Below are 25,494 nucleotides of genomic sequence, written 5' to 3' on the forward strand. Positions count from 1 at the left end.
CTTACACATACAAACATACCACAGTGTTGCGTTAACAGTGCATTCAAATTGTAAAACAAATCGAAATACCAATAAAGAAATGCACAAAGTCAATTATAACATGCAAGAGGGAAACGGGAAGTTTTATAAAAATGCCAAAATGCTTGTCATATTTCACTTCACATTGGAATGCAATGAAGGCAATTTTTCTACTAGTAAATTTGCATTTGTCGACAATACAAGTTTCCTTCGGCTTTAACTTGCATATCTCTGAGCCATATATGCCAAGTACAATGTATTTCCGAAATAATTGGAAACCATTGTCAATCTCATCGGGAATGAAGTCTCTGGAGGGGTACGTGACGTCACTTCAAACGTCCGTCAACAAAATATCAGCCGGTAGTCCGTTTCTCTCAATCTTCCTGCTTCAACCGTGTCACAGGTTCCGTTCCACTTTGGAAACCAATGGCTGAATAACAACTGCATTTCCGGAGGTTCGTTAAATAAAATCGACCTCACGCACTGGAAGAATAAAGGAAAAGAAAGGGGGTGTGACTCGACGATCCCGTCGTGATTCTGCCAACGCCGGGGCCCAAAAGCAACTTCCGGTCTCCGACTTCCGGAAGGTGGACAGGCAAGATGGCGGCCCCCATCCTAAGCACACAAGTCATCGTCTAAACAAGCACTCGGGACTGACAAACGCTTTCTTTCAGGTCAGAAAATACTAAAAAATACACACCTTCTTTCCTCCTTGACGAGCAAATCCATCCTTTGCAGTCTTATTTTTTGTTATGATCGTTTTGGAGAGCGCTCAGCCAAGCACCTCAAAAATGATCGCATTTTTTAAGTCGTGTTATGACACCCTCCCCTGATCTAAAACCTGCATGAGGGCAAGGAAAACTTAGTCAAACTAAAACACAAAATCCCTGAAAATGCAAAACGATAAAATAAAAAGTAAAAATATTAACGCCTCAGACACAGATCCTCTGAAAAACACACAAAAATATAAATTTAAGTAAAACATAAAGCAAAAGATCATCAGTTTCTAAGATTGGAGCATTGAATGTACTATGCATCGGAGCCATTACTATTGATAAAATTAGTCCAAAATTGGCTATTTTTTCGGCTTTTTATACATATAGTACTTTCTTTCTATTTGTACTCTTTATTAAACTCAAATATTACCCATAGAGCACTTTCCGCGTTTGTAAACAACGGTTTAAAGCTGCGCATGCGTTGTTGAGACAGAATGGCAGAATTCATGTCAGTTTATAGCAGCCAATTGACACAAAAAGATCCTAGATCATCTATAGGAACAGCAAGACAGCGACCTTATTTTATGAACCATGTATATGTATAGATTGATACACCTGACCATGAACAGATCTGATTTTGAACACATCTGTGTTCGATGCAAAAATTCGAGAATTTTTTTCTCGGTATTTGAACAAAAAATCAGAAGTTGAACACACTGTCAGGAAATAAAAATTAAAATGTATCGCTTACCAAATTGTTCGAATGAGTTATCTGACTCCATTAACCAAACACAACCTACATTCACCTAACAATGCGCGCTCGTTTCTTAATGGAAAAATGGACACGAGACCGGCATTTCTACACGGGGGCAGATTGAATTTCTTAAACTAAGTGAACTCCATCGAATATGGCCGAATTAGCCAAATTAGTGTCGCTCGAGTCTCTGTCAAGCCTCCTATCTCGATCTTCCGCTTTTCCTCTCGGCCCGCGGTTTTTCCGCAAGCTGGTGTGCCGGCTCCTCCCATGGGCGTGCCAATGAAGCCCCCACGTGGGCTCCACCACCTCGCTTCAATGTCTGGAAAAACTTAAAAACAACACCAAGCGTTTCTACGTCATCAGGGCCTTGTTCTCAAAACATCGTCTGCCGTCCTCCCTCGGAGTCTTTTTAACAACAGAACTAGACAAAATATCCTGCATTCGGAACGGCGCGACCTGTCATTGAACGGAGTCAATCGTATAAAATCATTTATAGTCAAATGTATAAAATCCCTCAATATATATTTGCGAAAAAAGAAATAGAATTACAATAACGAGTGCTTAAATGGGAAAAATCTACCTGCAATGAGCGACACAGCATAGACACACACCATGTGATTAGCACCTCCGCAAGACATTAACCTGAGGTCATGCGAGGTTTCACTGCAGTGGAAAGACAAGCTCCCTTATATCATTAACAGTTCGAGTCCATTTTCATTGCAGGACAAACATCTCATCTCATCAGCCGTACCGCTTATCCTCATTAGGGTCGCGGGGGGGCTGGAGCCCATCCCAGCCATCTCCGGGCAGTGGGCAGGGGACACCCTGAACTGGTTGCCAGCCAATCGCAGGGCACACAGGGACAGACAACTCATTTGCTCATTCACACCTAGGGACAATTTGTACCGGCCAATTCACCTGAAATGCATGTTTTTGGAATGTGGGAGGAAACCGGAGTGCCCGGAGGAAACCCACGCAAGCACGGGGAGAACATGCAAACTCCGCACAGGAAGTCTGGAGCTGGATTTGAACCCACGACAGGTTCCCATGACATGAACTGTGCCGCACAAGCGCTAACCACTGCGGCGCCGTGCTGCCCCCTATATAAACATATTTCACAGAAATTTTAACAAAACAAAAGTTATTATTACAGCCGTTACATATAGAAAACAAATACAATATGTGTTGACCTTGCTATAAAGTATTTACATTTGAAATAAGAACCTCGAAAGTTGCCCCCTTGAAATGGCTCACAAGAATCACTTTCAGCAGCTTTCAGGCAACTTTTTATTGAACACTCTGATCGCTTTTATCTGCCATCTTTTTTCCTCTCTGACAGATTAATTTGGGATATAAATCTTTGGCTGATATGAGAGTCAAGGAAGATGCAGGTTTGATATCAACAAGAGGCCCCCGGTTACCGGGGGGAGAAAAACAGACCCACTCCTTCGAATGACTCCTCTTTCTCACCGTGGCCCAGTGACGCGATTGTTTTTATTTAGAAGAAGTCAAGCAGTTGTAAAAACATACCATGATGAGTTTCCTGTACCCTTCAAAATAAAGACTGAAAGTATGCATATTTTTAAACAGAATCATATAAAAGAGTAGAAAAAGAGAGAATAAGTCATAAAAATAGTATGAACTCAAGTATTTTCCATCAGAGCCATTTGTAACGTGAGTAATAGAGATAATAGAGAAAATTACAAATAACTAGATTTAATATACCTTACACTCTCTCAGACTACATCTCCCAACATACATTTCTTCCCTCCCTTAATCACATAATTGTCACGAATGACTTTCCAATTACGATCTATTTTGAATTTAACACTCAAATAGTCATCATTGTATCTAAATAAATCCAAATAATACAGTCCCCATATGTTGACCCGGGGGATGGGCGCCACCAGGCTGTACTTGGCCAAGACACACCACGTGAAATGCTGCCCCTACCACCCGTCTGCTTAAGTGATTGTAAGGTTTTAATTTTTCTTAAACTGAAATCTGACTCCTAAGACACTTCCCGTGTCTTATGCGATCCCTTACAGTTGGAGCCTGCCCAGAGGTCGGAGAAATAATTGAGCCGAGCGCCGAATTTATTTAGCCGAATCAAAGAGTTGAATAAATCGGATCTTTCTTCCTTGCCAATTACAGTCGTGTGGAGAAAGAGAGCGACAAGGGTTACCCACTTTTATGACACAGAGCGATGAAATGTTCACGCCCCGTGACCAAGCCGCTGCCGATTGGTCCACGCTGTTGCCGATGCAAATTTCCCAACCGTGATTGAAGAATGGGAGGAGGGGTGATAGGAGGTGCCAGGCTCATACTCCCAACACCCCAGGCGAGGTGATAAGTCAATGTTATCTGCACGGACTGAAACCAAAGACACATTCCAAAGCAAAGGTTGTTTTACGACACCCTTCTCTCAGAGTTTGCCCTCAAACACTGAAGTCAGATTTTAGAACAAGTATATTTGACTTTACGTGATATAAAGCAGTGTATAACATTGTATACAACTTCGTTATCCAACCAAGCAGCACACCAAAGACACAAGCGGGATATTGCATTTGAACTACGATTTTGCACTTCAAACTGTAGCAGTCAACGTTACCAATGAGGAGTCTTTCTTTGCACAAGATTATGGAAATCAAATCAAGTGTGAATAAGTCAACAGTACAATGTGTAAACGTTTTAACAATACAAATATAACTCAAGAACTTTTCTGCAAGAAACTTCTATTTTTGCTAATGTAACACTGTATGACATTATATCCTTAAGAGAATCGATCCTTGTGTTGCAGTCAATGGGAAAGAGGAGCGCTAGCTGAGCGTCCCCCACAAGAATGCTGACCACGATGGCCCACTTGCGTTTTGGCCGTCTGATGGCGGGCGCCGCCCACTCCCGGGTAACATCCTGTTTTGCTCGACGATTGTCGGGCGCCGCCCGCTTACGGGCCTCCGAACAGGTAAGCTCCTCGTCTCCTTCGGTCTCATTCTTAAGCTGACCGATCAATGACTGCAGTCGAAAGGTGAGAAGAAGGCGCAGAGGGCAAAAGTCAAAGTCTCCAAACAGGTAGTGGAAATCCGACAGACCATGACGGTGGGCGCCTTGGCACGAGCCATGAACAAGGACACTGGTAAGTATAGCCGTCTTGTATGAAGTTAGCTTCGGGAGGGAAAAAAACTGTCGCACTGCATTTAAAACGGGAAACCGAATCCGAGCTTACAACTGGCTGGGGAATTTGGCTGCATGACGCCAACAGCATTGATGGCTACGCCGTGTAAAATGTCAGCCCCATATTTCTGCTCGACGAAGCCAGAGCAACGGATAAAGGATAATACAGGCAGGTATCAGCACAGACATGTTAAAAAGAGACGCCCAAAAGGAAAATCAACTGATTAGAAATACAGACTTTGAGCAAATACGTTTAAGCCTACTTCACATTTCCTCAGGCGGACTGTGAAGTTTCTTGGGCATGTCATCAGTGAGGATGGAGTTCGGACTGACCCCGAGACTGTGAGAGCGATAAACGACCTCCTAGTCGCTGACTTAATGGCGGTTGCCTCAGAAATGGACTAAATCCCATTGGCTTGTCATCGTTCCTTGAAGATTACAGGAAACCTTCGTGACCTGACATGATAGGGACGATGCCTAAAAATTGTAGCGCTTTTGATAGATAACTTCCACGACTCTTCAATTTGAATCGAGAAATCGAGGACTTGACATTTGGGTGAAAATGTTAAAATATTGTAAATATTGAAGTCCTGTTCTTGTTTTGCTACTGTTATGTATTATATGAATAATGTCGTCAAAAAAAATGGATTCCCGATTGTTTTGCGTTTGTGGACAGATCACGTGCTGGAGGCGCTGACCAACACGGCGTTCGACGTGTCGAGGGCCGAAGGCGCCACCTTGCTGGACGAGCGGCAAATCAAAGAAGCCGTCACGCGATCTGGAATGAAGTTCCGGTGGGAAAACCTCAGCCGGGAGCCGTCGCAGCGCGTGGACCGGGATGCCGTGCCCCGGTAAACGACCGAGACCAAAGCAAACCGGAAAAAAAAGAAACATAGAGCACACAATTGAGTTGATAATTACCGTATTTTCCGCACTATAGGGCGCACCGGGTTATAGGGCGCACCCCCAAAAAAATAGTTTTTGGTCCTATATCTTCCATAGATAAGGCGCACCGGATTATAAGGCGCTACAATGGGAACGTGGACAAAACAGTCAGATAGTTCAGTCCAACTGATTACCCCCTTAACATTCCCAAAGAAGCAAATACGTGTCGTAGACACGTGCGGATGCGGTCTCCGTACGATGTCACTCAAATGCATCGTTCCATCATTCGGAAGGTTAAAGTCTTGGGATTCAAGAAATGCCAACCATTCCTTAGTTTCTATTTTCTTTTTCGCTCGCAACTTTACTGTGCATATGACAATAAACACTTGGAATTGAGTTGAATTCACTCAACTCATCACAGCAACATCAAGATCGTTCTAAAACAAGATACCGGGAAAATATAAAGCCGCATAACTCACCTAAGTTCTCACGTTCAATAATGATACGCAGCCATGGTCTTCTTACAACCGTGAGTGAAGTCAATCCAGGAGAGTCAAATATTTACAAATACAGACTGATGAAAGATGTTTCTTTATGGCGTACTTTAGCAAGCTTGCTATTCAGTCATCTTTTTCGGCCAATTGCAGGGTTTGTTTCGGCCCTCTAGCCTATCCGAGGCTCCGAATAACTTCAGCCAATAGCGATCGATTCAAATGATGATTGACACATTGGTTAGCCAATGAAACGCCGGTAAATAAATCCCAGCATACACCGCGGACTACTCCACGTTGGGGGGAAAATCGAGTCGGCGGCTGTTGCGTAAGTTGCGAGACCTTGCGATTTAATATTGAGCCATATATAAGGCGCACTGTATTATAAGGCGCATGGTCAGCTTTTGAAAAAAATGAAGACTTTTAGGTGCGCCTTATAGTGCGGAAAATACGGTACTAAAAAAAATCAGCGAGAGAGAAGCCCAACCTGAAATCTGGGCCAGGTTGTGTTCCAGCCCGGGCCCAAGATCTTATCTCTATCCCCTGTTACACCGGCTCCCGTGCGACCGCCAGACCCCCTGCCGAAGCCGACAAGCTGGTGCGGCGCCCCCCTGTGGTCACCATCATGGGCCACGTGGACCACGGCAAGACCACGCTCTTGGACAGCCTTCGAAACAGCCGACTGGTTGCCAGCGAGGCCGGCGGCATCACGCAACATATCGGAGCCTTCGCAGGTACCCCGCACCCGCTTTCACCTTCCTAGCTCTAGAGCAGGGGTCGGCAACCTATGGCACGCGTGCCAGCAGTGTCACGCGAGAGCACGGCAAAATAATAATGATTCGATTTTTAAAATGCGCATTTTTACCTGAAATATTGACATTTTTCGTTGCGCGCCGTGTTATTGAGAGGCTTTATGTTAGCGCCCCTCCTCTGCTTCGTGTGTCAGCCTGTTTACGTGACGCCTCGCAGAGGAGAGATCCGTGTTTTAACCCAGCCAACGAAACACACGCGCATGATAAATGAATAGAATAGAATATACCTTTATTGTCATTGTTACAAAATGGGTTAACATATTGTGACAACGAAATTGGGCATGACACTCCAGTTTCACACATTCACAGTGAGGTAAAAAAAAAACAAAAAGATAAAGGAACAGAGAAGATAAGGTTATGAAACAAGGAGGATAAGGTTATAGTTATAATTTACACAAAATTTACACAAGGAATGTCGGCATGTAGGATGTTACATACAGTTTGGTATCGTAAGGGTTTGTGCAATATGCATTTGGTGCAAAAATAGTCAACATTGTGCAAGGTGAGCAGTAAACATCATGACAGCTTCATGAGCGAAAACATATCGTTCTTTCCAGCCAGCGTGGACAGTCGAATGAGGCATTGTGCAAAAAATGACCGTGCTGTTTGTGCATGATGCCTCGAGAGCGTTGTACCTCGCACAGCAAGTGTTAAAGGTCATTACGAGACGAAACATGATTTCAAGGCGTAGACATTAAAACGCGTTGTGTCCAGGTACAGCAAACAAACACAGACCCTGAAGACTTTTGTCACTGCTAAAAACACCACCACTGAAGCAAGTTATCACATTGCTCACTGCATCGCTCAGCACAGAAAACCATTTACTGATGGCAAATATATTAAAAAAAAAATTAAAAAGAATTCAAGGATGAGGCTGACATGGCGGAGACATTAAAACGCGCAGTGTCCAGGTATAGCAAACAAACACAGACCCTGAAGACTTTTGTCACTGCTAAAAACACCACCACTGAAGCAAGCTATCACATTGCTCACTGCATAGCAAAGCACAGAAAACCATTTGCTGATGGCGATTCTTTTAAAGAAGCGCGTATTATTTCAAGTTTTGATATTTTCTGCAACAAGATTTCATTGATGAATGCTATGCTAGCTGTCCATATCACTTGTTTTTTGATTGTAGTTCATTGTTAATGAAGAACGGTTAATTCATGTGGCAAAAAGTTGAAGTCATGGGTGGTTACAGGCCTTTTCACTTGTTATTCACATTTCTTTTTTAGTTGAGTGATGAACAAGAATAGTGGAAGATAAAATTGGTCAGTTATACCAGGGTTTTTCAACCAGTGTGCCGGGGCTCACTAGTGTGCCGTGAGACCTTGTCTAGTGTGCCGCTGGAATTTGCCCAATTCTATCTTTCCCCAAAAATTCGTGCCATTATTGAGTATTTGTACGTGGCAGTAGATTTTTATATCCTTTTTATATACTCATTATCTGCTCATGAGGTAGCACGCTACATTTAATAGCTAAAGTTGTTTCACTAAGCGGTTTAAGATTGCACTGTAAAAAAATAAAATAAAAACATAAATAAAGCACATCATTCCTTTTTATTTGAAGTATTATTTTCTTCTTTTTATATACTAATTATCTGCTTATGAGGTAGTGCGGTGAAATATTTGAACATTTTCGACGGACGGTGCGCCTCGGAACTTTCTTATAAATAAAAGTGTAACTTGGTTCAAAAAGGCTTGAAAAACACCGAGTTATACGATTAAAATGTCTATATGGGTAGAGCGCTCGTCTTGGGATCAAGGGATCCCAGTTCGAATCCCGGCTCCTCCGTGTTACGTGTCGAAGTGTCCTTGGGTAAGACACTGAACCCCTAATAAGCAGGTTAGCAGCCTTACATGGCTGCAAGGCCGCTATTGGGAAATGTGGAGCACATTGTAAAGCGCTTTGGGAAGTCATTGACTTGAAAAAGCGCCATAGAAATTTCATTTCATATTTGGACTGGTGTCAAATGTCAGCTCTGTTGGATATTAAAAAAATGTCGTGCAAGTCAATGATTTCGGCGTGGCACACCGATTTACGAGGACATTTGAAAAATTAAGTGAGCCGAGCTAAATGGAACCTTCTTTCGTGCAACCGACATGAGGCTAAATTCAACCAAAATAGCATATGTATCTAGGCTTCTCCTGGTGCAAGGTATTTATCTCCCGCAGTGGACCCAAACGCAGTCCACATTGGCTAAATATTCTCTCGGCTGGTACGGCGTACCGGATCACGTCTCTTAAGCCGTTCCCTCGGTTTTGCCCCCCCAGTGGAGTTGCCGAACGGTGAGAAGATGACGTTTTTGGACACGCCGGGCCACGCCGCCTTCTCGGCCATGAGAGCCCGAGGGGCCACGGCCACCGACATCGTCATCCTGGTGCTCGCCGCCGACGACGGCGTGATGGAACAAACTGTAGAGTCCATACGCCACGCCAAGCGGGCCCAAGGTAAGGTCAGCAGTCGGTTTATTTCAATAGTGGAGTCGATGCAAGTTTACACCCAAACCAACTCACCGCAAACATCATCAAACTCAAGTGGGAGCTATGAAGAAACATATGCTTACTTCAAAAAATAAAGGATAAATACGAATTAAGATTGTAACATCCGATATAACTTGTTGAATAATAGAAAAAGTGAACAAAAACAGATACATATATATATATATATATATATATATATATATATATATGGGAGAGAGAGAGAAAATAATAGAAAAGTAGAGCGAGCGAGAGAGAGAGAGAGAAAGAACAAGAAAATAATAGAAAAGTAGAGGGAGTGAGAGACAGCGAGAGAGAGAATGTGAGAAACAAGAGATAGAAAGAGAAATCGTGAGCGAGGGGGAAAGAAAGAGAGAGAAAGAAAGAAATCAAAGAGAAATAGAAAGAGAAAAAGAGAGAAGCTTCTGATAGAAAAGAGAAGAGGAGAAAGAGAGAAGGGAAAGCAAGAGAGAAAAGAGGAAAAATGAAAAAAAAAGGAAAATTGGGCAAAAGAAGGTAAAAAGACGGAGAGAGAGAAAGAGACAGAGGAACAAATAGAGAGAGAGAGAGAGAGAGATAAATCAATCAACAGTGAAAGAAAGGGGGGAAGAGAGACAAATCGAGAAGATTGAGAAAGAAGGAAAGGGAAAAAGAAAGAAAAATAAATAGAGAAAGAGAGAGAGAGATTCAGAGAGAGTCGGGCGAGAGAGAGAGAGAGTCAGAGAGAAATCAATCAATAGAGAAAGAAAGGGGGAAGAGAGACAAAAAGAGAAAATTGAGAAAGAAGGAAAGGGAAAAAGAAAGAACGATAGAAAGAAATAAAAATAATTAGAGAAAGAGAGAGAGAGAGAGTCAGAGAGAAACAGAGATAAATCAATCAATAGAGAAAGAAAGGGGGGAAGAGAGACAAAAAGAGAACATTGAGAAAGAAGGAAAGGGAAAAAGAAAGAACGATAGAAAGAAAGAAAAAGAAATAATTGGAGAGAGAGAGAGACAGAGATAAATCAATCAATAGAGAAAGTAAGGGGGAAGAGAGACAAAAGGAGAAAATTGAGAAAGAAAGAACGATAGAACGAAATAAAAATAATTAGAGAAAGAGAGAGAGAGAGTCAGAGAGAAATAGAGATAAATCAATCAATAGAGAAAGTATGGGGGGAAGAGAGACAAAAAGAGAGCATTGAGAAAGAAGGAAAGGGAAAAAGAAAGATAGAAAGAAAAATAAAGAGAGAGAGAGAGAGACAGAGGAGAAAAAAAAGACGGAAAGAGAATTATAAACCACAGGGAGAAAGAGGTGAGAAAAATAAAAGACAGAGGGCAACAAATGAGGGAGCGCAGTGAGATAGAAAGACACGAGAGACAATGAGAAAGAAAAAAAGAGGGTGAGCGAAACGAAGAAGAGAAAGAGGAAGAGAGCGGGCCTACTAGAGCTGAGAACTGCACAATATTGTCTTTAACACGAAACCCGAACGGACCTCAGCTCTTACATGAGACCGTGAGATGCCATCAAAGTCCAAGAAGGCAAACTGAGAGACAGAAGTCTTTCCGCCATTTTGAAAGCCCCCGATACCAATCGTCATCCCTCCCTCTCGTTTTTCAGTCCCGATGATCGTGGCCGTCAACAAGTGCGACAAAGCTAAGGCCGACCCCGAGAGGGTCAAACGGGAACTCCTGGCCCACGACGTGGTCTGCGAGGAATTCGGGGGGGACGTCCAGGCCGTCCACATCTCCGCCCTCAAGGGGGACAACCTGCTGGCCTTGGTCGAGGCCGTCCTGGCCCTGGCCGAGATCCTGGAGCTCAAGGCCGAACCCCGGGGACCCGTCCAGGGACTCGTCATCGAGAGTCGCACCGACAAAGGCAAAGGGTACCAATGTAGCATTTACCAAATTGTTCCAATGACTTATCTGACTCCATTAACCAAACACAAACTTTATTCTCCTAACAACGCATGCTCGTTTTCTTAATTTTAGGGAGAAATATTGACGAGAGACAGGCTTTTCCACGCGGGGGCAGATTTATTTTCTTAAAGTATTTAGCTAAGTGAATTCCATCGAATTAGCCGAATTAGTCTAATTCGTCGAGCCTCCCATCTCTCGTCTCTCTCTTCCGTCTTCCGTAAAAGAGCTAAGGTCCGTTCTGGTTTCGTGTTGAAGACAATATTGTGCAGTTCTCAGCTATAGTAGGCCCGCTCTCCCCTCTTTCTCTTCTTCAATCAGTAGAGAGAGAGAGAGCGAGAGAGAGAGAGAGAGAGAGAGAGAGAGAGAGAGAGAGAGAGAGATCAATAGAAAGGGAGAGAGAGAGAAAAATTAGTCAATAGAGAGAGAGAGAGAGAGAAAAATTAGTCAATAGAGAGAGAGAGAGAGAGAAAAATTAGTCAATAGAGAGAGAGAGAGAGAGAAAAATTAGTCAATAGAGAGAGAGAGAGAGAGAAAAATTAGTCAATAGAGAGAGAGAGAGAGAGAAAAATTAGTCAATAGAGAGAGAGAGAGAGAGAGAGAAAAATTAGTCAATAGAGAGAGAGAGAGAGAGAAAAATTAGTCAATAGAGAGAGAGAGAGAGAGAAAAATTAGTCAATAGAGAGAGAGAGAGAGAAAAATTAGTCAATAGAGAGAGAGAGAGAGAGAGAAAAATTAGTCAATAGAGAGAGAGAGAGAGAGAAAAATTAGTCAATAGAGAGAGAGAGAGAGAGAGAAAAATTAGTCAATAGAGAGAGAGAGAGAGAAAAATTAGTCAATAGAGAGAGAGAGAGAGAGAAAAATCAGTCAATAGAGAGAGAGAGAGAAAAAAAACAATCAATAGAGAGAGAGAGAAAGAGAGAGAAATCAATCAATAGAGAGACAGAGATAAATCAATCCATGGAGAGAGAGAGAGAGAGAGCGAGAGAGATAAATCAATCAATAGAAAGGGAGAGAGAGAGAGAAATCAATCAATAGAGAGAGAGAGAGAGAGAGAGAGAGAAATCGATCAATAGAGAGAGAGAGAGAGAAATCGATCAATAGAGAGAGAGAGAGAGAAATCGATCAATAGAGAGAGAGAGAGAGAAATAAATCAATAGAGAGACAGAGATAAATCAATCAATTGAGAGAGAGAGAGAGAGAGGGACAGCAAGAGAGAGAGAGATAAATCAATCAATAGAAAGGGAGAGAGAGAGAAAAATCTATCAATAGAGAGAGAGATAAATCAATCAATTCTCCCTCGATCTTCTCCGATCTTCTCTTGGCCCACGTCTTTTTTTCGCAAGCCGGCGCCCCGGCTCCTCCCATGGGCGGGCCAGAGACTCCCCACGTGGACTCCACCTCGTCTCCTCGATGTCTGGACCCAGAGGGATTATCAAATCAGTGCCTGGCCTCCTGTGTCTGGCCTTCTCTGTCAGAGTCCTGTTATCAACAGAACTAAACAAAACATTCGCATTCGGAACGGCGTGACCCGTCATTGAACTTAAGCCTTCTCTGTGAAAAATCTTCATTGCATTCAATTCATGCAACTTGTATAAAATCCTTTATAGTAAAATGTATAAAATCCTTCAGACTGCTTGAGAGTCCGGTCACATCTTGTCGGTGGAGTTTTGTGGTCGGGGAAATGTATTTGTAACAAGGTAGTACTCTACGCAGAACCCAAGCAAGTGGGCGTAATTTGATAAAAAATTCCCCCTAAAAAGGGCCTCCCACTGATCTGCCCAGGGCCTTGGGGGGTTGTCAAGGCAACCTTTGCTTCATGTATTCCCAGTTGTGAATAATGCCCATGTTTTGACACCGTGTCATCCTTTTTCTAATTTTCATTCCTTTCTTCAGACCGGTCACGACAACGCTAGTCCAGCGGGGGGCGCTACGTCGAGGTTGCGTTCTGGTGGCGGGCAAAACCTGGGCCAAGGTGCGCTTGCTGTCGGACGAGCGTGGCCGCGCCCTCAAAGAGGCGGGGCCAGGCGTGGCGGTCGAGGTGATTGGCTGGAAGGAGGTGCCCTCGGCCGGGGACGTGGTCTTAGAGGTGGAGTCTGAGGTGAGTGCCCGCCTCTTTTTAGGGCTTATCCAATCGGAGGTAAGACCCTGATTTCGGACCATATCTCTCGCTGAATTGTTTTTAAAAGAAATATACGTTACTATTCCAAAATTTGGGGTCACTTAGAAATATTTTAATTTTTTTTAAAGAAAATATACTGTTTTTGTGCCTCCATCCACTAGAGGGCGCCTATTTGATTTCTCATTGCGAGAAGTGTGTAAAATTATTTGATGTAAAATTCTATGTAGCACTATTTAAATACTTTATAGAAAACGTTATATTGGGTATTTTTGTATTCTATAACTTTTATTTTATTATTTTATTTTTCAACACAAGGATACTGCTGCAAGTGGGAATTTCCCAAAGGGGATGAAGAAACTATCTAGATACTGTATATCTATCTAGACATCTATCTATTTAAACGTCTATCTATCTAGACATCTATCTAACTAGACGTCTATCTAGACATCCATCTATCTCTATCCATCTAGCTAGACATCTATCTATGTCTATATCTATCTATACATTTATAAATCTATCTATCTATCTAGACATCTATCTATCTATCTAGACATCTATCTAGACATCTATGCATCTATCTATACATCTAGACATCTATCTATCTATCTGTCTATCTATCTAGACATCTATCTAGACATCTATGCATCTATCTAGACCTCTATGCATCTATCTATACATCTAGACATCTATCTATCTATACATCTATCTAGACATCTATCTAGTCCGCTAGATATCTATCTAGACGTCTATCTTGTCGCTATCTTGACGTCTATCTAGACATATCCATCTAGACACCCATCTATCTATCTATCTATCTATCTATCTATCTATCTATCTATCCATCTAGACATGTATCTATCTAGACATCTATCTAGACATCTATCCATCTCTATATATCTATACGTCTATATACAGCTATCTATCTAGACATCTATCTAGACATCTATTTAGTCCGCTAGATATCTATCTAGACGTCTATCTTGACGTCTATCTTGACGTCTATCTAGACATATCCATCTAGATAGATAGATAGATAGATACTTTGTTCATCCCCGAAGGGAAATTCACATTTCCAGCACTAGACACCCATCTATCTATCTAGACATCTATTGATCTAGACATCTATCTAGACATCTATCTATCCATCTATATCTATCTATCCAGACATCTATACATCTAGACATCTATCTATCTATCTATCTATCTATCTATCGAGACATCTATCTATCTATCTATCTATCTATCTATCGAGACATCTATCTATCTATCTATTGAGACATCTATACATCTAGACATCTATCTATCTATGCATCTATCTATACATCGAGACATCTATACATCTAGACATCTATCTATCTAGACATCTATCTAGACACCCATCTATCTACCTGGACATCTATTGATCTAGACATCTATCTATCCATCTATATCTATCTATCTATCCAGACATCTATACATCTGGACATCTATCCATCTATCTATCTATCTATCTATCTATCTATCTATCTATCTATCTATCTAGACATCTATCTAGACATCTATCTAGACATCTATCTATCTATCTAGACTTCTATCTAGACATCTATACATCTATCTATCTATCTAGACATCTATCATCCTATCTATCTATCTCTAATTAGCCCACACCCATCCCAATTCAGCCTGAGCCTTCATAAGGATATTTTGGACAGCACCCGTTGTTGCTCATTTTGGTTTTCCACCTTCGTGTTTCACCATCACCTTTTCCAGTCCGTCCTAGTTCGCTGAGGTTTTTTTTTCTCTCCTCAGATTCAGAAAATTCAGGTATTTGTTGCTTTTGCCCATTTGTTTCGTAGTTTGTTATTAATTTTTGTGCACCTTGCCTTTTCCTGCTTCTTGCGTTTGGGTCCACTGCAAAATCACAACTGATTTCAATGAACATTGCCAAGGTAGCGTTCTCCAGTGGTGAATTCTAAGTAACTTCCTGCTACTCTGATTGAAAGCTACAAATATCTTATTGATATTATTTTTGAGATTTTTCTCAAAAACAAATGTATTTGCCATATACTCAAGATCTAAAAACAGGGTTCGTACGGGTGCTTGAAATCCTTGAAAATGCCTACATTTTAATGTTGTGTTATCAAGGTTTACAAAAGTGCCGGAATTTTAGATGAAGTGCCTTTTGTACGTTTCTTAGGTCAGGTGTTGGGCTAGGGTTCGGGCTACAAGGTAGGGACCTTTTGTTTGCTCGCTGGCTTCTTTCAAATTGAAATCCAGGTACTGAGACTGCTCTAGCTGCCCCCCGGGGGAGAGTTGACCAAACAGGTTTAGAGCTAGGGTTACAGTTTGAAACAGGGTTTCAGCTAGGGTTAGATTTAAAGCTAGGGTTTGGGCTTAGAGTTTGGGTTTTTAATAGGTTTTTGAGTGCCAGTTTAAGGTTAGGGCTAGAGTTGTGAAAATGAGCTTCGAAAGTTGTTAAAAAGTGCTTGGAAATGCGTTCTAGAAACTAGACCGGATTTGTACCTAGCACCAACTACGGGAGAGGGGTGCGTGTAAGGCCTCACAGGAAGCTGAAGGAAAGCAGCTTTTTCTTCAGTTTCGGAAGTCGATCTCGCCGTTGTTCTTATCCGGTCGACAGGGATGGAGAGAACCACGGGCTCTCCAAGCCTCGTGATTCTGGGGCTCTAGAGTTGTGAAAATGAGCTTCGAAAGTCCTTATAAAGTGCTTGAATACGCGTCCTAAAACCCGGACACTTTTTTTTTTTTTTTTCTCAGCAACGCGCCCGGGAAGTGACGGCTTGGCGGATTCAGCAAGAGGAGCTGGAGCATCAGGAGGCGGAGCAAGCCGCCATCGAAGCCAAGCGGCACGAGCACGAGCACAGGTACAAGGCGGAGAGGGCGGAGCTAGCTCACCTGAGCTGGCGGCAACGAAAGAAGCTGCTCTATAAGAACAACAAGGGCAAGTTTGCCGGACGAACCAGCGAGAAAACGGCCGAAAGCGGATTGGCCATGCCCGTCGTGGTTAAAGGTAAGCCCCGCCCACTCCCTCCAACGCTTCATTTCTATCGTTACCTTGGCCTAAATCTGACTGCGGATCAGATTTAAAGCACAGGTGTCCAACAGGCGGCCCGCGGGCCGGATCAGGCCCGCTAAGGGATTGAATCCGGCCCGCGGGACAACACTCAGAGAAGCGCAAGAGAAAAACGAGCTGCAGGTTGACATATGTCCACTTGATGTTGCCAAAGAGAGGTGCCTCGAACAAAGACACTGTACTTCTCTTTCTCTCTCTCTCTCTCTCTCTCTCCCTCTCTTTCTCTCTCTCTCTTTCTTTCTTTCTTTCTTTCTTTCTTTCTTTTCTGTCTATTTCACTCTCTGTGTCTCTTTTTTTCTCTTCCTTTGTTGCTCTTTGTCCCTTTCTCTCTCTGTGTCTTCTAACTTCCTTTTTTCCTTTTCTCTCTTTTCTTTTTCTCTCTTCATACCCTATGCGCTTTCTTTTCTTTTCTCTCCTTTCTATTTCTCCTTGGATTTCTTTCTTCCTCTCCCTACCTTGTCTTTCTCTCCCTCTCTATGCCTTCCATTTCTCTCTCTAATTCTTCTGTCTTTTAAAATCCCTCACAGTATCTGTTTCCTCTCTCTCATTTCCTTTTCTAATTTTTCCTATTTCTTCTCTCTTTCAAAAATCCCTCACAGTATCTCTGTTTCTCTCATTCTTTCTCTTTTTATTTACTCTCTATCCCTGTCTTTCTCTCTCTCTCTTTTCTCTTCTCACACACCGTTTCCGTTTCTTCTTTCTCTCACTTTCTGTCTAATTTTGTCTCTCTCCCTCTCTCCCTCTCTATCCTTTCTATTTCTCTCTCTAATTCTTCTGTCTTTTAAAATCCCTCACAGTATCTCTGTTTCTCTCATTCTTTCTCTCCATCTTTTTATTTACTGTCTCTCCCTCTCTTTCTCTCTATCTCTTTTCTCTTCTCTCTTTTCACACACAGTTTCAGTTTCTTCACTCTCTCACTTTCTGTCTAATTTTGTCTCTCTCCCTCTCTTTCTATCTTTCCCCTCTCTATTTCTTCTCTGTCTCTTTGTCTCTCTGTCTCTGTGTCTTTTAACTTCCTTTTTTCCTTTTCTCTTTCTCTCTTCCTACTCTTCGCGCTTTCTTTTCTCTTTTCTCTCCTTCTTTCTATTTCTCCTTGGATTTCTTTCTTCCTCTCCCTTTCTTTTCCCCTCACTCACGACTTTTCTTTTTATCTCTTTTGTTTCTCACGCATTCTCCCTCTCTCTCTTTTTCCTTCTTTGTCCCGCCCTCTCTCCTTTTCCCTCCCTCTTTCTTTTATTTCTTTATCTCTCTTTTTCTTTCTCTTTAATCTATTAGTCCGGCCCCCGAGTTCAAATGAGTTTGACTCCCCTGATTTAAAGTAACTGTCACTTGATAGAATTCCCGCTAAAGTCAAACCGATCTATAACTAAAGCCATGAGATGGACTTTGGTCTCAGGCTGTGGTGGCGGCGTACAGTTCTGAGGTCCTTGGTCCAGGACCAGGATCACTGCATGGTCTTGAAGCTGCGGTTCTTTGCTGGATCCCACCCACTTGGTTGCAGGCCTGAGTGGGTTCGGACGCCGGCTAAGAAAGTTCCTCTGGTTTCCTGCTCTGTCGGGACTTGGTCAGAACCTTTTTGGTTGCTTACGGGCCAGGATTTGCTCCTGTTTGTCCTCCACCGAATATGGCCAAATTAGCCGAATTAGTGTCGCTCCAGTCTCTGTGTAGCCATCTCTGAAGTCCTCCAGCTTTCTCCTCTCGGCCCACGTCTCCCCGCAAGATGGCGTCTCGACTCCTCCCGTGGGCGTGCCAAGGAAGCCCCCCCTGGGCGTCACGAGCGTTTCTACGTCATCAGGGCATTGTTCTCAAAACATCGCCTGCCGTCCTCCGTCAGAATCCTGTTCTCAAAATTCTCTAGTCAAATTACTCTGCATTTGGAACGGTGTGACCTGTCATTGAACGTAAGCCTACTCGGTGAAAATCTTCATTGCACTCAATAAATAACTTTCAATTCAATAGTATAAACTCCTTTACAGTGTTAGCAATTATACTATATTTACAAATGTAGCGTTTACCAAATTGTTCCAATGACTTATCTGACTCCATTAACCAAACACAAACTTTATTCTCCTAACAATGCATGCTCGTTTCTTATTTTTTAGGGAAAAATATTGACAAGAGACAGGCTTTTCCACGCGGGGGCAGATTTATTTTCTTAAAGTATTTAGTTAAGTGAATTCCATTGAATTTAGTTGAATTATTGTCGAATTAGTCTAATTCGTTTTCGTCGAGCCTCCCATCTCTCGTGTCTCTGCTCCCGTCTGTCCCTCTATCTTCCGTCTTCCGTCTTTTTGACACGTCGGGGCATCGGCCATCCCCCATGGGCGTGTTGACTCCTCCCCTGGGCGTGCCAGGAACTCCTGCCCCCATGGGCGCGCCGCCGCCTCCTCGCTGAAAGACGCCGCCATGTCTAAAGGACTCACAACAAGAAAGCTTATCGGAAACCTCGTCTCCTTTTTCCGCGTCACCCCTTGTCCTCGTTCTTGTTTTTCTGTAAACATAATTCTTGTCCAGGCCTTACCTGTGAAAAATCCCCACTACATTCAAGAAATGTAATTTGTATTATATGAAATCCCTTATAGTCAATTCAATAAAATAAAAAATCCTTCAATAGTCAGATGTATAACATCCTTCAGGAGGAAGCTGGCTCGCTGGCTTCATAGAACCTTGGTAAGGCCTCTTGTAAACCGGGGCTTTTGTCCGCTCGCTGGCTTGTTTCAAATTGAAATCCAGGTGCCGAGACTGCTCTCGCTGGCCTCCTGGGGGGGAGTCGTCAAGGCAACCTTTGCTTGCACATGTGAGATAATACCAACCCTAAAGCCCGGATGAATAAATGAACATAATAGGAATTAAAACACAGTATTTGATTGACACGTTTGACATCGATCGATGTGAAGATTTAAGAGCTAAAATCCGTTTTTGTTTCTGTCTTTTTCCGCTTAGCCGACGTGGACGGCTCCTTGGAGGCGGTTCTGAACATTCTGGAGAGTTACGACGCGCAGCACCAATGTCCTCTGGAACTCCTCCACTTCGGCGTCGGCGACGTCTCGGAAAACGACGTCGACATGGCGCAGGCGTTTGCGGGTAGGTTTGTGGGTTTTTTGGCGCTTTCTCGCCCGGCGGTTGGGGTCAAATCGACTCGGGTCCGGTGTTCCCGTCAGGCAGCGTGTACGGCTTCAACGTCTCGGCCAGCAAAAGCGTTTTGCGGACGGCTTCGTCCCTCAACGTTCCCGTCAGCCTTCACAGCGTCATCTACGAGATGGTGGAGCGGCTCAAGGACGACATCGGCCGGAGACTGCCGCCCGTCGTCCGCCACGAGTTCTTGGGTGAGTCTCTCTCTTTTTTCCATTTTATTCACTCTCTCTCTTTTTTTCTTTCTTCCTCTCTCTCCCTTTTCATCTTTTGTTCTTTCTCTCCCTCTCTATCCCTTCTCTTTCTCTCTCAAATTCTTCTCTCTGTCTTTTGAAATCCCTCACAGTATATTGGTTTCCTCTCTCTCTTTTCCTTTTCTATTTTTTTCTTTTTCTTCTCTCTTACAAAAATCTTTCACAGTATCTGTTTCTCTTTCTTTCTCTCTCCCTCTCTTTCTTTCTCTCTCTTTTCTCTTCTCTATTTCTTCTCTCTTTTCACACACAGTTTCTGATTCTTCTTTCTCTTACTTTCTGTCTAATCTTATCTCTCTCCCTCTCTCTCTCTCTCCTCTCTGTCTCTTTGTCTCTCTCCACAACCCTTATTCCATTGGTATTCTCTATTTTGCTCTCTTTCTGTTTCTTTCTTCCTCTCTCTCCCTTTTCATCTCTCTCTCTCTATCCCTTCCATTTCTCTCTAATTCTTCTCTGTCTTTTAAAAATCCCTCACAGTATCTCTGTTTCCTCTCTTTTCCTTTTCTATTTTTTTCTATTTCTTCTCTCTATCAAAAATCCCTCACAGTGTCTCTGTTTCTCTCCCATTCTTTCTCTCCATCTTGTAATTTTACTCTCTCTCCCTCTCTTTCTCTCTCTCTCTCTTTTCTCTTTTCACACACAGTTTCCGTTTCTTCTTTCACTCACTTTCTGTCTAATTTTGTCTCTCTCCCTCCCTCTTTCTCCCCTCTCTGTTTCTTCTCTGTCTCTTTTTTCTCTCTCCACAACCCGTTTTCCCTCGTTTTTTTCTCTCTCTCTCCTTCTGTTTCTTGCTTCCACTCTCTCCCTTTTCATCTCTCTCTCTCTATCCCTTCCATTTGTCTCTCGAATTCTTCTCTGTCTTTTGAAATCCCTCACAGTATCTGTTTCCTCTCTCTTTTCCTCTTCTCTTTTTTCTATTTCTTCTCTTTCAAAAATCCCTCACAGTGTCTCTGTTTCTCTCTCATTCTTTCTCTCCATCTTGAAATTTACTCTCTCTCTCTTTCTCTTCTCTCTTTTCACACACCGTTTCCCTTTCTTCTTTCTCTCACTTTCTTTAACTCTCTCCCTCCCTTTCTCTCCCCTCTCTATTTCTACCCTGTCTGTTTGTCTCTCTCCACACCCCTTTTCCCCTCGTTTTTTCTCTATTTCGCTCTCTTTCTGTTTGTTTCTTTCTATATCTCCCCGTCTTTTCTCCTCCAATCTCCGAGCACAACCTCGCTCGAGCTCAAACGGGTTCCGACGCCGCGCGCATTCGAGTCACTCGATGCCGCAAATGCTGGGACTTGAAGTTGCGCTTTGGCCCCTTCCTCCCCGCAGGCCAGGCGTCGGTCCAGGCCGTGTTCGAGGTGACGGCGGGCAACAAGAAGATGGCGGTGGCCGGCTGCCGCGTCCTCAAAGGCCAACTGGAGAGAAAGATGACCTTTCGGCTGCTTCGCCACAACGAAACGCTTTGGGAGGGTGAGTCCGAAAGATAGCCGGCATTTTCACACGGGGGCAGATTTATTTTCTTCAAGTATTTATTAAGTGAATTCCATCGAATATAGCCGAATTATTGTCGAATTAGTCTTCGTCGAGCCTCCCATCTCTCGTCTCCGATCTGATCCCCCGTCTCTCTCCTCCGTCTTCTGTCTTTTTGACACGTCGGGGCATCGGCCACCCCCATGGGGCGTGCTGACTCCTCCCCTGGGTGTGCTGACTCCTCCCATGGGCTCGCGATGTTTGTCCTTGTGCGTCTGGCCTTCTCCCGTCAGCGTTCACAGGAATTCTGTCATCAAAAGACATCTGATGCATTCCAGACAGCCTAACCTTCTAATGTACCTCGAAGAAAAAAAAGTCAGTGAATCTCTCTACTGCATCAAACGGAGTACATGTACTTATTTTGTAGTTAATTTGATAATATTCCTTATAGTCTAATGTATAAAATCTTTCAGTAGAGAGGACAAAAATGTTGAGTGTTACCATTCAAAAGAGAGCAAAAGCTTCCAGTTCAAGAAGAGCATTCAATTGACCAGTATTCTGGTTTGCCCGCGTCCCTGCGTCCTAGACGCATCATTTTTGCTGGGGACGCATAGTGTCCAATCAATGTGTGTCCCCGGGAGGCAACTTTTTGACTCAAAATTGTTGTTATTACCCGATTACTTTTTTTTTTTAACAAAGATTTACCGCACTCCAAACTTTTCGTCAGGCAGATCCGCCATTGTTGTTTTGGTCTCGCGGTTCGAGTTTTCGTCTGCACGCCGAGCTCGACAAACGAGATCTCGTCGCTTCGAGGTGACGTCATTGTTTTGGCGGTTGTCGCGTGAAAGAGAAGTATGCCTCCGTAAAAACAGTTGGTATTAGGTGCAAATCAACAAAAAAATTGGTCATTTCTTCAGTGTCGGTAATAAGTCGAAACATAATACAGAACGTGATAACAACGGCAATATTTACGGCACGAAAAAACGGCGGAGAAATTCCTCGGAAGATCGCGAAGGCAAGGAAAACACGTGTTTCGAAGCGAACGATTCGACAAAAGATAATAAACAAAAGAATACTCCTAGCAAGAAAAGGACTTTTCTGCCAAAATGGACTCAAGTATATTCCTGGTGACGCTATGAGGAGGATGATAATGGAGGCGACATGTTCTGTGATGCATGTACCCAGCGTGACAAAAAAACTGGATTGCATGAATCATTTCGCTATACGACCTTTCAGAAAAGCACATCGAATCGGTACAACGACAATGAAAACCACAAATTAGCTATGGAAATTCCGTTTGGACCTTGAGAAGCCATTAAAACTGTGACAGCAAACCACGAAGAATATATGAACTGAAAAATCTGAAGTGATAACTGCTTTGTATTACCAATTAAGTCAAGTCAAGTCATTTTTATTCGTATAGCCCTTAATCACAAAGAGTCTCAAAGGGCTTCACGGGTTATTACACAGACTATTTTTTTCAGACTATCATGACAGCATCCCCTGATCTGGAACCAACATGAGGGCAAGGAAAAACTCAAAAACCTCAACATGAGGAAAATGAAGAAACCTTGAGAAGGGACTGCACATGTGGCATCCCCCTTCCAGGATGACCAGACAGCAAAGGATGTTGCAATCACAAATAATACACAGATATTGTCCACGAAAAGTTTAGGTTATTCATATGCTATAGCGTAGAAGTGAGTCTTAAGCTTAGATTTAAACATTGCCACTGAGGTTGCAGATCGGATCTCAGGGGGAAGAGCATTCCACAGCACCGGTGCCCGGATGGAGAATGCTCTCGAACCTGCGGAACTCTTCTTGGCTCTTGGGATCACTAGAAGACCGGCGCTCTCAGAACGAAGGCTTCGGACCGGAACATAGGGGGAAATCAGATCTGAAAGATATGAGGGAGCAAGTCCATGTATGATTTTGTATAATACTCAGAGCACCTTGAAATCACATCTTAGGTTAACAGGGAGCCAATGCAGGTTAGCCAAAATCGGCGTGACGTGATGGGACTTTTTTGTCCTAGTTAAAAGCCTCGCTGCGGCATTTTGTACCACCTGAAGACTCTTGATTCTGGACTTCGGGAGACCGGAGAGACGGGAGGTAATAAACGCGTGAATTATAATCTCCGCATCCGACTGAGACAGTATAGGACGAATTTTAGCAATGTTACGGAGATGGAAGAAAGCGGTTCTAGTCATTTTCTTCACATGTGTTTGAAAGGACAGATTAAGAAATTTTTAACTGAGTCACTCTGGGTGATTTTACATTTATCTATGTTCAGAGCAGTTTTTGAGAATAAGTCGCGACATTTAGACGGACCAATAACTAACATTTCGGTCTTTTCAGAGTTAAGACGCAAGAAATTGAGTGACACCCACTCTTTTATCTCAGTGAGGCAGGCCTCCACATTGCCACAATTTAGTAAGAATGGAAACTGCAAATAATATCACCTCATGGAAGCATGTAAAGGGGACCAAGTACTGAACCCTGCGGAACACCGCAGGTAACACTAAAGGGCTCAGATGTCATTTCGCCATATTTAACACAGTGCGTCCTATCTGAGAGGTAGGATCTGAACCACGAGAGGACGGTTCCTGAGAGACCAATTCATTTTTCCAATCCATATAGATTTATATGATATATTTGTCGCTGATTTAAGATTTCAACCTTGATAACACAAAATTTTGGGGAGCCATAGATCTCTGTTGGGACACATAGATTTTTCAGCATGCGAGGCCCCGGGACCCACAGCTCAAATAAACACGGATTGACTTTGGGAACGTTGAGGGGTTCCAAAAAAATGTCCTCCCTGCTCCTTTTCGATCAGTGAACATATTTGGAAAACAACAAAGTGAGTTTGTCCATTTTTGGTTTAGGCGGCCTGTTGGCGTTGAAGCATAACAAAGAAGACGTCCTGGTGGCCAGGACGGGGACAGAATGCGGCCTGTCTCCTGACGGAGATGTGGTCTTTCAGCCCGGTGACATCGTACAATGTTACAAACGAGTGGAGGCGCCGCAGGTCAGCGCCTGGGATCCCGGCTTCTGACCCGCTTATTTCCCAAAAACGGTCTTTCTGACTCCACGCTGAGTTAGGAGACCCCACTGCCACAAACGCAATTCCCCTTACCTTTTCCAACCACCGACTCTGGGGACACCATGAAATACACACAATCCATCACAAGGGGGCGCCCTTTCCGTTTTATGAATTTTGTTTCTGCAGGAATATCGGATTGCATAAAGCACCCTGAACTGCATCCGTTGACGAGAAGTGAGCAGACGCTTCCTCCAGCTTTATAATAAAGATTTGAACCCCCAGAGCCGGCATTTTTATTCAATGGACGAATGAGGTGCTCATGTATGTTGTCATGAGTCATGCCAGGCATTTATTTTGTTGCGGTCATCAATCTTGAAAAAAAAAAAAAAACACGACAACGAGAGTATTTTGAAAACATGAAAAAAAAGGGGGGGTTAGTATGTCGAAAAGTCCGAAAAAAAAAGGGTTTAGTATGTCAAAAATGTCTGAAAAAACACAAAAGGGGTTAGTATGTCGGAAATGTCGAAAAAAAGATAAAGGGTTAGTATGTCGAAAATGTCTAAAATAATGTAGAAAGTGGTTAGTATGTTGAAAAAGTCGAAAAAAATCAAAGGGTTTAGTATGCTGAAAAAACAGAAAGGGGTTACTATGTCGAAAATGTCGAAAAAACACAAAGGGGTTACTATGTCGAAAATGTTGAAAAAACACCAATGGGTTACTATGTCGAAAATGTTGAAAAAACACAAAGGGGTTACTATGTCGAAAAAACACAAAGGGGTTACTATGTCGAAAATGTTGAAAAAACACAAAGGGGTTACTATGTCGAAAATGTCGAAAAAACACAAAGGGGTTACTTTGTCGAAAATGTCGAAAAAACACAAAGGGGTTACTATGTCGAAAATGTTGAAAAAACACAAAGGGGTTACTATGTCGAAAATGTCGAAAAAACACAAAGGGGTTACTATGTCGAAAATGTTGAAAAAACACCAAGGGGTTACTATGTCGAAAATGTTAAAAAAACAGAAAGGGGTTACTATGTCGAAAATGTTGAAAAAACACAAAGGGGTTACTATGTCGAAAATGTCGAAAAAACACAAAGGGGTTACTATGTCGAAAATGTTGAAAAAACACAAAGGGGTTACTATGTCGAAAATGTCGAAAAAACACAAAGGGGTTACTATGTCGAAAA

The 25,494-nt window shown here is 42.9% G+C and overlaps 1 protein-coding gene and 1 long non-coding RNA gene across 2 annotated transcripts in view; one reads left to right on the forward strand and one right to left on the reverse strand.

The window, feature by feature from the left end:
- Positions 1-532: 532 nt before the first annotated feature.
- Positions 533-24,586, forward strand: mtif2 (mitochondrial translational initiation factor 2). The gene is made up of 13 exons (XM_088341308.1): positions 533-692; positions 4,292-4,456; positions 4,513-4,627; positions 5,342-5,516; positions 6,615-6,775; positions 9,127-9,303; positions 10,931-11,195; positions 13,123-13,327; positions 16,103-16,355; positions 19,362-19,502; positions 19,580-19,744; positions 21,119-21,259; positions 24,148-24,586. Exons 2-13 carry the CDS (start codon positions 4,334-4,336, stop codon positions 24,315-24,317), a joined length of 2,091 nt encoding a protein of 696 aa, XP_088197434.1. The 5' UTR covers positions 533-692; positions 4,292-4,333; the 3' UTR covers positions 24,318-24,586.
- LOC148360472 (uncharacterized) overlaps positions 21,362-25,494 on the reverse strand; it is a 70,844-nt gene continuing 66,711 nt past the window's right edge. Inside the window, exon 3 of the long non-coding RNA XR_015851066.1 lies at positions 21,362-21,566. This is a non-coding gene — a long non-coding RNA (uncharacterized LOC148360472). The remainder of the gene's footprint in view (positions 21,567-25,494) is intronic.

Source organism: Urocampus carinirostris, chromosome 8 (assembly GCF_059441175.1).
Source record: "Urocampus carinirostris isolate Australia breed hairy pipefish chromosome 8, RoL_Ucar_1.0, whole genome shotgun sequence".
In the NCBI taxonomy this organism is placed as follows: Eukaryota; Metazoa; Chordata; class Actinopteri; order Syngnathiformes; family Syngnathidae; genus Urocampus; species Urocampus carinirostris.